The sequence below is a fragment of the Topomyia yanbarensis genome, chromosome 2 (assembly GCF_030247195.1).
Source record: "Topomyia yanbarensis strain Yona2022 chromosome 2, ASM3024719v1, whole genome shotgun sequence".
NCBI lineage: Eukaryota > Metazoa > Arthropoda > Insecta > Diptera > Culicidae > Topomyia > Topomyia yanbarensis.
The window spans coordinates 289,201,723-289,217,066 of NC_080671.1; the positions used below are offsets into that span (position 1 = coordinate 289,201,723).

A 15,344-nucleotide genomic window follows, 5' to 3' on the forward strand; every position below is an offset into this window, starting at 1 on the left:
TTTTTACATAAAAAGTTCAATAACTCTGTAACGGTTGAGATTTGATGGTATGTGTAGAACAATTTTTTTCTCCAAATATGACAGTCTATCACCCCCAGGGAGATTCTCAACCATGAACCAAACACCCTGTATATATATATATATATATATATATATATATATATATATATATATATATATATATATATATATATATATATATATATATATATATATATATATATATATATATATATATATATTATGTGCATACGGTACGACTGTATTGCTTTGTTCAAAAGTTTTTTGCTATAAACTTTTTGTGTTTTGAATCATCCATATTTCAGAAAGTAAACAACATATTGAAAAGCAAAAATAATAGTGTCAAATGGCCTTTCATTTGAAACTAATTTCGTTAAGATCGGTTCAGTGGTGGTTGCTGAGATAATTACATGACATTAGTGCACATTCATGCATACCCACACACACACACATACTGACATTGTCCCAATTTGTCGAGCTGAGTCGATTGGTATATGAAACTCGGCACTCCGGGCCCCGAAAAAAGTTTTCAAAATTTGAGCTAATTCTATACATTCTTTTGTAGGAAATGTAAAAATGTTGACGTCTTCAACAAATATCTGTATTTTTTTTTATTTCCACAACTTCATAGAACATTTAAAGAATAGCAAAAATCTCAGAAAAAAGTTATAATGAACAAATGATTTTTTGTGTGCCACAAACAACGCGCTTTAACTCAACACCATTACATTTTGGAGAGTTTGCAGTTTTAGCAAGTTTTGTCGTAGTTGAATTTTTTATAAATTTGTCATTGACATTATGACTCTATATCGAACGTTAGTGGAAATAAATTGTCTATCTCACTTTTAGGTGGATTATTCACTATTCATTATACATCAAAAGAAGAAGGCTTACATTGTGAAAAAATGTTCCAAACACACCAAATCGCTAAAATCAACTCCTAGAGCACCATTAATTGAACGCACTTTTTGATACCATTGCGACCACTGTGATAAGTGTAATATAATATGAATTGTATGAAAAAGCTATTTTCAACTTCTAGGAGAGTTATCTGATGATCTGCGTATTCATACACCATCAAAATTCAAACCCGCGATTCATCGAAATGCGTAATGCAAAGGCAAAACACCTTAATTTTGGAAAAAGTTCGCTCTTTTTATTTGTAGTAAACTTTCACATTAATTTTCCAGAAACAGTTAATTTATTGTTGAGCAAATTCATAAAATACTTTCGGAATTGTATTCCTTGACTCACGTAGATTTGTTTTCATACCCTGATATTCAAAATCGGTTTAGTTTTGCCCCTAAAACACCAGTAAAGCAATACTCTGTACATAACGTTCTCATTTTTCCCTTTCTCATATAAAGAAAGGCTATGCAATCACTGTAAAAATCGACTTTTTAACCGAGGCCCGGAGGGCCGAGTGTCATACACCATTCGATTCAGTTCGTCGAGATCGGCAATTGTCTGTGTGTGTATGTAGGTGTGTGTGTATGTGTGTGTATGTGTGTGTCATTTAAACTCACACAATTTTCTCAGAGATGGCTGAACCGATTTTCGCAAACTTAGTTTCATCTGAAAGGTAGGCTCCCATAAGCTGCTATTGAATTTTTAGTCGATCCGACTTCCGGTTCCGGACTTACGGGTTGAAGAGTGCGGTCACACAGCAAATTCCCATATAAACTGGTACCACCATGATGTTCAAATGATGTAAAACATATTAAAATAGATGTAACATTACTCTAGTTTGCGGGTCTGGATCACTAATGATCAATCAAAGCAGCTTTGACCACATTGGCCACCTATGACGGTTCATGACGCCACCGGGGAACCCGCCAAGTTCCTAAGCTAATATCACACCCATTCCCCAACGAATTCTCTACCGATTTTTACAAAATTGATTTCAAATGAAAGGTACAGTAATTCCATTGACTACTGCTGAATTTCATTCGGTTCTGACTCTTGCTTCCGGAGTTACAGGGATGTTAGTAAGGATACACTGGAATTTACCATATAAATCGGTACAATCGTAATACCTCAGAGGCTAAAAACTATTGAAATGGTCACCAAATTACTTCTAATCGCAGATCTGGATCACTGATTGCCAAACAAACATTCTTTGAATATATTGTCCACTATCGACGATTCCGGAAGTCCGGAATTCCGGGCATATTCCACAATTAAAGTCACATCTGTTCTTCGGTGATGACTGAACCGATTTTCTCAAACCAAGTCTCAAATGGAAGGCAAAATATGCAGTTGAGCATTGCGTCGCCGCCCCTCCCCCACCTTGCCCTTACACCTCTCTCCTTCATCACTCCCCTCCCCTTGGACCACCCTCACGCCCGCATTTCCTTCATCCACCCCATATACCGAAATAAGATGAAGGATTTCTGACGCATCCTCCACTCCCACTCTACTAACCCCCCATTCCCTCCACTTTCAAACCCATTCCACATGAAGATAACATTGAATTCATGCTGATTAAGCTAATTAAATATTATTCTTTTGCCTTTCTCATATATAAAGGTTATGCAATTGTTCCAAAACCGACTTTCTAAACGAGGCCCGGAGGGCCGAGTCTCATATAACATTCGACTCAGTTCGCCGAGATCGCAAAACATCGGTTTCTCGGAGAGGGCTGAACCGATTTTTACAAACTAAGATTCAAATGAAAGGTATAATATTCCCATAGGTTGCTATTGAATTTCATTTTTAACCCACATCTTGTTTCGGATTACGAGTTGAAGAGTATGGTTACAAAACAAAATTTGTTGATTTGTCCACATCGGTTTCTCGGAATTTTCTGAACCGATTTTGACAAACTTGATTTTAAATGAAAGGTCCATCAGCTGCTGTTGAATTTTATGTAGATCCGAGTTCTGGTCCCTGAATTACAGGGTGATACGTACGATCACGCAGCAAATCCCGATTCTAACGAATTCTGCAATGAATGTAAAAAGGTGAAATTTTTTCCAAAATATATTGAATTTGTAGATCTAGGTCACCAACAGTCATTCAAAGTCTCTTTGGCCATACTGGCCACCATCGACGGATCCGGAAGCATCCAAATTCAGAATAACGGTTATATTGGTTTCTCGAAAATAGCTAGATCAAGTTGATCAACTTAGTCTCAAATGAAAGGTGTTGCGTCCTCGGAAACTGATATTAAATTCCATCTCCATCCGACTTCCGGCTCCGGAGTTAAGGGTTGTGGAGTGCGATCACATAGAAAACTCCGATTCAAAGCGATACCGCGATGAATGCAAAAAGGTGCTCTTATATATACTTACCAAGCGTAATAAGAATGAAAGACATTTCCATGTTATATTGTACGAACCAGCTATTAAATCATAGTTTTGAGAAATGAGAAAGGCACAATTGCACCTCTAGGTGGATTAAAACAGGTTTTAGTTAGTGAAAATTGGTAAGCGAGAAATAAAAACACAAAATATTTAATATCTCCGCCACTTGTGAACGGATTTTGACAATCTATAGCTTGTTGGAAAGGTATTTTTATAAGCTTTCCATTTTGTTTAGCTCACGCGGTGTAATTGCCTTGTTCGAAAGTTATTCGCTTCAAACCGGCTTTGTTTTGACAAAATTACAATTTTTGTCGACTGAGTTGATTGGTATATGAGACTCGGCCCTCCGGGCCTCGGAAAAAGTTTTCAAAGTTTGAGCGAATCCTATACATTTCTTTTGTAAGAAATGTAATAAATGTCTCGTAAATTATTTTTTTACTTAAAAAATGAATATAAGCTTTCCGCATATCGGTGTACGAAAATGAGATTGTGTCACTGTATGCATGCCAAACATGACCCCATTCGGCACCGACTCCGGATGGCCCACCTGGTCACAAACGATAATATTTACCAGAAACTGAAAATTGAAACTTTAACAAACAATTTCGATACAAGTTTAAATAGATTTGGCTGAAATGTGTCTTAGAACTGAGTTCGAAATCGGGGTCAATATGACCCGCTAACCCCTTATTCGTTACAAATAGCTAACACCTATAGAAAGTTAAGCAAGGAATTGGAAAATGTTAAAATAAAAATGACGTAGGTTTGCATAAACAAAAACGATTATGGCTTCATTTCTTAAAAATGTGTATCGAAAGCTTAACGTGAGCACATTTTGTTATTAATAAGCGAAGTGTTCGTACGTTAGAATTTTTTCCTTGAAATCTTTTTTAGTATTGAGATACTAGTGATATCGAGCCACAGGGTAGCTTTTTATAGCTCTGCACGTTACAAGTGCATCTCCTTGGGTACCCACTGGACACGTGCAAACAGCTATATGTTTTCTTGCTTGACACTGTGCACCTGCAATAGATATTTAATGTGCATTAGATCAAATGTATATTTTTTCGAAATTGTTGTTGGTTTTAGAGAAATGTCTAAATTTTAACAGTAATAATAACATATCTCTCAGACCTTAATTATATTTTTGGTCTTACCAGTTCCACATTGTCCAATGCAAGGATCCACACATTGATAGTTTATGCATGCCTTGAGATCTGCACACTCGCCGTCACTTTGGCATTCCCCCTAGAAGTAAAATAATTTTCAAGTCATGTCTAACAAACAATCAAATAATTACTCTGACACAATTTGAGAGTGCGTTGCCCGTATATCCTGGTGGGCATGTGCAAACCGGTCGTTCACGGTTGTTACGATCGTATCCAGGCGTACACACAGCATTTACACCGCATGGGTTTGGACTGCATAAATCTTCCTTAGTGAACGGTCGACAGCTGACAAACGGATCGCCTGTCATATCACGTGGACAACTGCATACCGGTGTGAGACCCCGTAGGTTGCAATTTGCATTCACACCACATGAACCATCACAAGGATTTTTACACACCCCATATATACAAGCTGGTCTACCTACCGGGCAGTCTCGATCTCCATAGCATTCTGCCCGGCATTCAGTATACGGACTTCCAATATATCCTTTAGGACATTCACAAACTGCGCGATGATAAGTTACGCGGGCACACGATGCACCTTTACCGCATTGTGAACAAGCATTTGTGCATTTGAATTTAGAGCAAAACTCCTGAGAGCCACATTCAATGTCGCTTTCGCATTCATGGCGGCATCCATTAAGAGGAGAACCCTACAAAAATTTTAATTGTTTTTACACTTTTGACAATCGTAAATATCTAACTGTATAACTTACAATAAAGCCCAACAAACATGAACATGTTGGAACACTATTGATAACTTCGCATTTCGTATTTGATCCGCACGGGCTTGGACGGCAAAGCTCCTCTGAAAAAGTTCAAAATTGCTTATGAGTTATATCACACACAAAAATTATTCATTATTTAAAGATCAAAGAAATACAAGCCCTACAATATTTATATTTTCTAAAACTACGCATATATTTTTGAATTTATTCAATGAATTTTGTGAAAAGAAAAGTTTTTAAATTTTGAGCAAAGCCTAGTGGTGCAACTGAGCATTTCTTGCTTATCCAAAGTACGATCCATGGCTGATTATGTAATGCAGTGAAGACCCGATTTTATCAGCACCCGATTTTATCCACCCCCGATTTTATCAGCTTTTTGACCCGATTTTATCAGCTTCATATGAAAATTGATAGTTGGTAGTTTGATGGGCTCTAACAGACGAACCCAGATGAATTCGAGTACATCCTTTCTTGAGCATATTTTTCTCATCTTAGAGATCCGAAATATGCAAAAAAAAATATATTTTTTTTTTTTTTATAATTTTGCACTGTCAGACCCCTTAAGCGAAGTTTAAGCAAAATAATCAGGAAAGGTTATGAGGCTATATTTAGGGACCAACCACGAATATTTTAAGAGCTTTGGTTTCTTAAAAAGATGTGTATATATATATATATATATATATATATATATATATATATATATATATATATATATATATATATATATATATATATATATATATATATATATATATATATATATATATATATATATATATATATATATATATATATATATATATATATATATATATATATATATATATATATATATATATATATATATATATATATATATATATATATATATATATATATATATATATATATATATATGTACCCGTTTTATCTGTAGATACTATATTCATTAGTTAGGCGGACACAAAACCCGGAAAACTGGCAGCTCTTATTTCAGGAAGAAACCACTGGCATCCCATGCAAATTGTTATTGTTGACGTCATTAGTAAGAACTTTGCACGTACGAACAGCAAAACGAATTTGAAGATATGATGTGGTTTCATATTTGTACGAATATTTCCTGGTGATACAGAAAAAAATATTGTTTATTTTTGATTCTCTACTCTCGATAATACAAGGTTATATGACGTCATGCTCAATTGGCTCAGGCATTTGACATGTTCAATTGGCTCCGCTCAGTGTCTCCGCCTAACTATGCATATAGTGACTATAGTTTTATCAGCCTAGAATTCACCAAGGGGCAAACAAAACCGGGTCTTCACTGCATAAAATTGCGTAAGCTACATTGTAGATACAGTAGGATTCCATTTTTGGCAACAATTTTACATTTTTCAGTTGCCAAAACCGGACCCGTGCCAAAAATGGAACCTTATTTTTGAAGTTTGGATTTTTAATTTACGACTTCAAAAATGTTTCAAGGATTTTTAATCATGTGTGAAATGGAATGAGATTAAAGAAAAAATAAGAAAATTCAATTTTATTCATGTTTTTATCAAATTCAGTTGTCGCACAGTGATCACCTTCCATACAAAAGTCGGACGCAACCTCAAAAGGGGTCCGAATTTGATGAAAACTTCACATTGAGGTAATTTTACGTCGCTGAATTCATACTTGGTGTTATTTTTTTCCTACCTCGAAATTGTGGTGCCTAGGGTGGTTTGAAAATTCATATCTAAAAATTCATTTTTAAAAAATTGGTTTAGTGAATTTTTAGCAAAATACACATTTTTTCAATTGTTGACAAGTCATTTAGAAATTATATAATCAAACATTACCATGCGTCTCCTTCAGACATATCATGATTAATCACTTTTTCTCATACCTCGCGGCAGAAAGGGGTAAAACAAGACATTTAGTTTCGAAAAGTACACTAATTTTCAAGAGTCATGAACTACAAGCGATCTTTCCGAACTGTTTCGAAAAAAAGTACAGCCACTTTGAATAAAAAAATTTAATTTAATGAACGATTTATTATTTGTTCTTCTGAAAGAGTGACTGAGAATAAAGCCGACTAAATTGAATGGCAAATATAAGTCCACCGAATAACCTTACTAATGAAATCAGTTCGATTTAATCGGAAATGTAAAGGGGGGCTGGTTTAAAGGTTTTAGCGTGAAAAAAAAAACACTTTTTTTGCGAATTATTTTTATAACTTTGCGTGAAGCAAATTTATCAAAACTTTTGTACTAGACATGGGCGAGTGAATCGCGAATCGATCAAAAGAATTGACTCTTCAAAAAGAGTGAATGAACCGAGATTCTTTTTTAAAGAACTGCGATTCACTGAAGGAGTGACAATTTATTAAAACTCAACGAGAACCAAAAAGAACCTAATGAGTTTGCCATGATTATGAATCACTCTAAAATAAACGAACACGATGAACACATGAGCTCTGATTGTCGTACACGGAATAAAATATCAACTCATCACTAATTTAAATTTAATAATAGTTGTAATTTCAAGGGAGAAACCAATCTTGAAAATGTCAGAATTTTTTGTGAAAAATAGTAATTTTTATTTCAAATGAGTACATAGCTGTCTAAATTGAAAAATTATCTCGAAATTTCAACGTAGAGGTAAGGTATCTTATACATAGAATGTGGATGAAAAATTTGAAATAAATCGGTTAAGTAGTTTTTGAATGACAGTAATACCGCCACTACGCTACTTAACCGATTTCTTTCAAACTTTGCATACACATTCCATGTAAAAAATACCTAAATCCTACGTTGAGTTTTTGGGATAATTTTTCATTTAAGGGGGTGTTTTAGTATTTTTCGTGAAAAATAGTAATTTTTATTTAAAATGAGTAAAAAAAAACCCTTAATTGAAAATTTATCTCAAAAACTCTACGTAAGGGTTAGATATTTTTTACATGGAATGTGTATGCAAAATTTTGAAAGAAATCGGTTTTGTACTTTTGGAATGGCAGGTAACACCGCAATAATGTTTTTCCAGAGACGTTCCACAAAAAGCTTCGTCACCGTGGTCCTTCCAAGAAAAAGTTAACGTCGTTGAAATACAGGAGAACAATCAAAGGACCGAGATGACTGCCTTGCGGAATACCAGATGTAGCGAAGAATTCTTCGGATACACAACCACCTATTTTGACAGCCAGATGACGATTGCTGAGACACGATTGCATCAAACGGAGTACATTGGTACCAAAGCCAAGTCTATCCAATTTTGCCACTGTAATTGCGTGATTAATCTTGTCAAAAGCAGCTGAAAGGTCCGTATAGATTACGTCAGTTTGAAGGCCATCAGACATGGCATCTGTCACATAGGACGTGAACGACAGAAGATTCGTAGATGTTGAACGTTTCGGCATAAATCCATGTTGAGTCTTAGTGATGTAGTGTTTACAGTGATTGATGATGGGTTCCAACACGATCATTTCAAATAGCTTAGGAACTGCGCTTAGCGTAGTAATACCCCGGTAGTTGTAAACTTCTTTTTTATATCCTTTTTTGTAAACTGGAAAAATGAAGGAGGATTTCCAGAGGTCGGGAAACACTCCGGTTGATTATTATCATCAATTATTAACTTTTGTTCATATCTTTCGCTTCATTTGGTCTATAAACAATCGGAGAGATGCATTTTGAAGGAAATGAGTCTGGGATTCTAGAAAAAAAAAATTTGGCTATAGTGTTGCCAAATATGCTATATTTCCAGTTTAAAACTTAAATTGCATTTTTATAACAATTCGTGCATTTTTGGTTTTGAAAATGATTATGCCAATGTATTTCTCAGATAGTTTTACATATAAAACATCTTGTACATCAAGATAATTTAGGTCAATCTCTAGACACAGTCATTTGAAGCAAAAAATTAAAAAATTCTCAGCACGTTTCTCGCATTATCTCAGTAACCAAGCAGATTGCCAAAATTCTGTAAACGACACTTTGTAGAGATTTTCTAAACAAGTAATGTGGCATATCTAACTGAGTTTACCCCAAAATGGAGTTTGTCATAAGATAGCACAACAGCAACGATATTGTAGGGCATTGCGCAGGTAAACTTCACACATCTAAACAGTCGATACTTCGAACATCCTAACCGCAAGGACCACCCTAATTCCAATCATTTGAAAAAATCGCCAAAAAAACTAACAAATTTGCCAAAGACATCATAAGCTAAAACAAACTATTTAGCTATCAGTTTTGTATTCCTAAATACGGGCTTTCGATATGTACTGAAAAGTGCCAAATTTTGCAGTAACGTTGTAATAATCGAAAGAGAAAGAGGCTTGCAATGTTACTAGTTACACTGTTACCAGTTATATTATACATAAATAATACATTTCTATACTTATTGAAATCATTAAATACGACACGTATAGTGTAAAATATAGTTAGCCCTTGAAGGGAACTTTCATCACGAAATTTCATATAATTCTTGGCTTTACGAACAACATCGGTCATTAGAGCCGGCCATAAAGTAGTGTAAGAGGTGTTTGTGCCTTTTGAAAAAGAAGGCTGCGAACATCATAATGACGAAACTCAACGAAGTACATGGTAGCTTGAACTAGGCAGTTTAAATGGTGTTGATACCAGGAGGAAATGGTGCAAGGCTGTTGATTTGTTCATATACCTTGAAACACTAGTGATATGTGATAACGATGTCAGTCTCAAGGTGAAACGGCGTGTTGCGGCTATAAGTCAAATACTTCATGTTGCTTGGTACACCACGAAGCTTGGTCGTTGAATGAGACAGACTATCAAGAGATTGGTTTGTTTGAGAAAACAAATACGATGATATAATGTGAAATGGAGAATAGTGTAGGCGCATGAACCACGAGCTTTACGAAGTGTATTGTAACGGACTTACTTTATAACATCACAAAATATTCCCACAAGTCATAAAAACCAATCCCTACATGCACCAATGTGAATCCTTCTCAGGTCACATGTCACAAAACCCAAATTTAACATATCCTTTAGTCAGGCCACTTGAAATGAGGCCACACATATTTTCCCACAGATCGTAAATTACTCGAACGATCGTTTCCAAATCCAACTTGCATAACCAGATGGGCGCATTCCAGTTAAACCATTCTGGGTCGCACCACTTGTTATAGCAACATTCTCACTAGGTCATTATTATGCCGAGGCGACAAATAAACAGTCTTGCCTAAGAAAACAAGCACCGATAACAAGCTACCCGTACATAATTCTGTACTTTGGAATTGTAACTGACTCCTCCCAGCTTGATTTTACATAGAATAGTAAAGTCAGGTTAGCTAGGTTACCTCTTAAGATTGTAAAACCGAATAAACCAGTTGATGTAAAACGACCAAACCATTTACATCTTGTCAATCCAAAAGAAAGCCAATTGCAATCCAAAATGGCGACCGTGAAGAAGCGAACTTCAGGTGTCTGTGATCAGATGTGGAAGTATAGAATGTGTTGGACTCGTTCTGCAATACGCTTGTGAGATAAAGAAACAACCTTGGAAGCTTCGTTCGGTTGAAATTTCTAATTATCGCACCTCCGATTTTCATCTCGGGCTGATACTACGATAAAAAGTGACTACGATTTTGCATCGCCAGTAAAGTTTTTGTGTTGAGAATTCTATAATGCTGATGCGGTGGCCGCGAGAGAAGATATCTATGTGTTGTGGAAATGTACCACACCCCCACTGAAGAACTCGAAATATGAAGTGAAAATGAACATCTAAGACCTACTAGTAATCGTTAGAACGAACTCAAATTAGTGACAAGTGACAAAAAAATCCGAAGAGTTCACACAAATAACAGTTATCTATCCACCCGAATAACACCATGAGGAAGTGAAGCAGCTGTACGGCAACAGTTTGGTATCGATGCCGCCACACTCGCCACGGCCCCACGAGTTGTTGCAAATTAAGCAGTTGTACGGCAACAGTTTGGTACCGATGCCGCCACGCTCGCCACAGCCCCACGAGTTGTTGCAAATTAAGCAGTTGTACGGCAACAGTTTGGTACCGATGCCGCCACACTAGCCACAGGCCCACGAGTTGTTGCAAATTAATTCGACACGTAGCAGTATCTCTTCCTACTCGGACGGTTTGGGTGCATGACTGATGGAGAGTGACGGTGATACTAGCAACAGCAGCAGAGTCCGGAGGTAAGAGTTCGATGAACAGATGAAAACGCTGTTTTCTTTCCAATGTATGAAATACAGATGTCACCGGAGAAGATGTAAATCAAGATATATTTTGATAGCATTATTGCAACAGATGGTTTAATAATGATAGCAATTACGGTAAAAAATTTTTTTTTTTGCGAATACGCATGCAGTAAAAAGTGAAGAGTTTGTACATAGTGAAAAGAATCGACACAAATAGTGTCTTGTACTGTTCAAATTGTCTTTAAATTAAAATAGAACAAAAACTAACCTGTCAAAGCCAACCAAGTGCAGCTATACAAAGGTTGTTATTTGATTACTATATAGTATCGATTGTCTAGATTTATGCCTCATTAGCATGCAGTATGATCTATTCAACCTAAACCTAATTTATACACTACACAATCAAACAGTAAACAGGTTTTAGCTAAAATCTAGGCTAAAATTGTCTATAAAAATAAAATTGTCAAAAAAATATATATGTATAAAATCATGGTTAGCACTTTATAGTTTTTTCCATGTTTCAACTATTTATTACACAAAACTGAAGTATCCGCCCAATAACCCTAAAAGCATATATCACAGGTGGATATTAAATTATTATATACTGTATATTAAATTTTTAATTATTAGATGCTAAATTAGTATATATTAAATTTCGAAAAAAAATGGGGTCTAGAACAAGTAAATCCCCGACAGTAAGCGGAGATCCTCAAATAAATATTATTAGTAGCTTGGAACAGCACGCACACTGGCAAGATAACCAAGATACGAAGCACTGGTTTTTACTGACCATTTGCTCCATACAATTAATATTTACCATTTACCAAACGTACACAAGATAAGTCAAGCGCCAAGCATTTAAGAAGGCAAAGAAATCGCTTGCAACTCTAGATCAGGCCTAGAATGCACATACATTAGATATAAAACAGTAAATTTAACAATACAAAAAACATGTAACATGATATGGAAAAAGCACTAGAAACATTAATAAAGATCGACAATAATTTAAAAAAATCTATCACCAAGAAATTTTCCTATTCCAATTTAATTGAAAAAGAAAAATTATGCAAAGCCAATTACAGGGCAATACAAGAATATCTACTAATAAATGAGGATACATTAACCTCAGAGAAATTATTTTATTTTGAATCATCGAGAACGTTAAACTTTGACATTACAACTGCAATAAACAAGAGATTGCACAAATTTAAAATAAAATTTAGACTAAAAGGGATAGTTTTAGCTATCATTGTCACGAATCGGCTAAATAAATTAAAAATTATGGCAAATTTCGACATTAAAACGGCAGCGAAGCTAGCCTCTTTAATTCCACTATACGATGGTAATAAAGAAGGAGCTAAAGGTTTCGTAGATGCTGTAAATTTCATAAATACGATCGTGACCGAAGCTCAGAAACCCACGGCGGTACAGATAGTAATCACCAAGCTCACAGGCAAAGCGAGAGACCTTTTTACAGCGGTCCCAGCCAGCCTAGTTGAGATCGCTCTGCAAATTCAATTGAACTGCACCGACAAAAGCAGTTCGGATTCCGCAGAAAACAATTTAAAAAATATAAAACATAACAGCGACCCACAAACTTTTGCTAAAAGCGTCGACGAACTGAGCAATCAGCTCGCCAACGCATACATCCGAGAAACTTTTCTGGGTGAAGTAGCTAAAATTAAAGCAAACAAAGCAGGTATACAAGCTTTAATAAAGGGGGCGCAACCAAGAAACTCGAATGATGTTAAGAGTCGGCAAATTTGATACATTAAGCGACACAATCGACTTAATGGTTGAAAACGAAACTTGTCATGAAAAAGAATCCGCCACCCTACTAAACATAAATTAAAATACGACCAGATGGGACAACCGAATTAAACGAAACTCTTTCCAAAACCCCCCAAGTTACTATAACACACAGCAGTACTACCGTTCCCAAAGACTTCCAATCAACGCTATAACGGTCCACAGCGATCGTATAATAACAATTATACTTATCTACATAAAATCTACATACAAATCTACATAACCGACGAGGCCGTGGTCATTACAAACCTCAACAGACTCGATATGGAACAAATCGATTCCCGCAGAATCGACAAAACATGTATTTAGCAAGTACTAAACCGCAATCATGCCTGGCTGACCAAGGCCAAGCGCAAACAGCTGTGCCGGTCCCTGCACCGAGCGAGGAGCAACAACAACAAATTCAAAACCATTTTTTTGGGCCAATGTGTTGACTCTAAATATAAGCGCTTCTAACTTCATAAAAGTTGGAATGCGTATGGCCAATTCGATCTGTACGTTAATAATAGATTCTGGTGCAGATATCTCTATTTTTAAGAGTAATAGAGTAATGCCCAAACAATTTGTAAATAAGAATATCAGAGTAAAATTATCTGGAATAACGGAAGGCGAAATAGAAACAACAGCACTGACCGAAACTGAATTAAATTTCGGAAATAACATAATCATTAAGCATAACTTTCATTTAGTTAACGCAGACTTTCCCATTCAAACCGATGGCATTTTGGGCAGAGATTTTTTCTCCTCCCATAAATGTATAATCGATTACGAATGTTGGTTATTTAATTTCTCAGCAAATAATACTACCGTGTCCGTACCTACACAAGACAGCGTAAATAATAATTTCATAATACCGCAGAGATGCGAAGTGATTAGAAAATTAAGTAACAACAATCTTAAGGAAGACATGGTAGTCATTTCTACAGAAATTGCACCTGGATTTTTTTGCGGAAACGCTATCATATCTCCACAAAATCCCTATGTAAAAATAATGACCACAACGAAATCAACTGTAAATATATCCAACTTAGAATTTAAACCTGAAATGGAACCCTTGGCAAACTACAATATAATGAAAATTAACAATCAAGATAAGAACAATACGAGAAATAAAAAAAGTTTTAAATGAGATAGACATGAAAAATGTGCCAAGCTACGCACAACAAGAATTATGCAACCTAATATTAAACTATTCAGACATTTTTGCACTCGCTGACGAACCACTGTCGACTAACAATTTTTACAACCAAAACATTAACTTATAGGACAATACCTCGGTTTACGTACCCAATTATAAAACAATCCATTCCCAAAATACGGAAATGGAAACCCAAATTACTAAAATGCTAAAAGACGAAATAATAGAACCTTCAATATCATCATATAACAGTCAAATTTTATATGTACCAAAGAAATCAAATGATGAAACCAAGAAATGGCGACTAGTAATAGATTTCAGACAACTCAACAAAAAAATTTTAGCAGACAAATTTCCCCTACCTAGAATCGACACAATTTTAGATCGCAGAGCCAAATACTTTTCAACATTAGACTTAATGTCTGGCTTTCACCAAATAGCGTTAGAAAAAAACTAGAAAATTTACCGCTTTCTCAACACAGAGTGGTCATTACCAATTCACACGCTTACCTTTCGGATTAAATATTAGCCCAAACAGTTTTCATAGAATGATGACAATCGCAATGGCTGGACTAACAACACCAGAACATGCATTCGTCTATATCGATGACATAATTGTTAATGGATGTTCCATCCAACACCACTTGCAAAATTTAGCAAAAGTCTTCGACAGAATCAGGAAATATAATCTTAAATTAAATCCCTAAAAATGCAAATTTTTCAATACAGAAGTGACGTATCTAGGACACAAAATTACAGATAATGGAATACTACCAGATAGTTCCAAATTCGACACTATTAACAACTACCCTATACTCAAAAATAGTGACAACTGTAGACGATTTGTAGCTTTTTGTAACTATTACCGAAAATTTGTGCCAAACTTTGCAACAATAGTACACTAGAGTGCCCAGAAAAATAAAGAATTTTTGAAAACTCACTCGGCCCACCACTGAGTCAATTTTTAGTCCCACCAAGAGTACTTGCTCCAAATTTGAAGCAAATCGGACAAGTCTAGCTACCGG

The 15,344-nt window shown here is 35.5% G+C and overlaps 1 protein-coding gene across 1 annotated transcript in view; it reads right to left on the reverse strand.

Annotated features, from left to right (window-relative positions):
• Nucleotides 1-4,090: 4,090 nt before the first annotated feature.
• Nucleotides 4,091-15,344, reverse strand: part of LOC131683235 (neurogenic locus notch homolog protein 1) — a 542,971-nt gene continuing 531,717 nt past the window's right edge. Inside the window, exons 4-7 of the mRNA XM_058965071.1 lie at nucleotides 5,212-5,303; nucleotides 4,627-5,148; nucleotides 4,484-4,574; nucleotides 4,091-4,349 (exon numbers count right to left, since the gene is read on the reverse strand). Coding sequence (XP_058821054.1) covers nucleotides 4,231-4,349; nucleotides 4,484-4,574; nucleotides 4,627-5,148; nucleotides 5,212-5,303 — 824 coding nt within the window. The 3' untranslated portion in view covers nucleotides 4,091-4,230. The remainder of the gene's footprint in view (nucleotides 4,350-4,483; nucleotides 4,575-4,626; nucleotides 5,149-5,211; nucleotides 5,304-15,344) is intronic.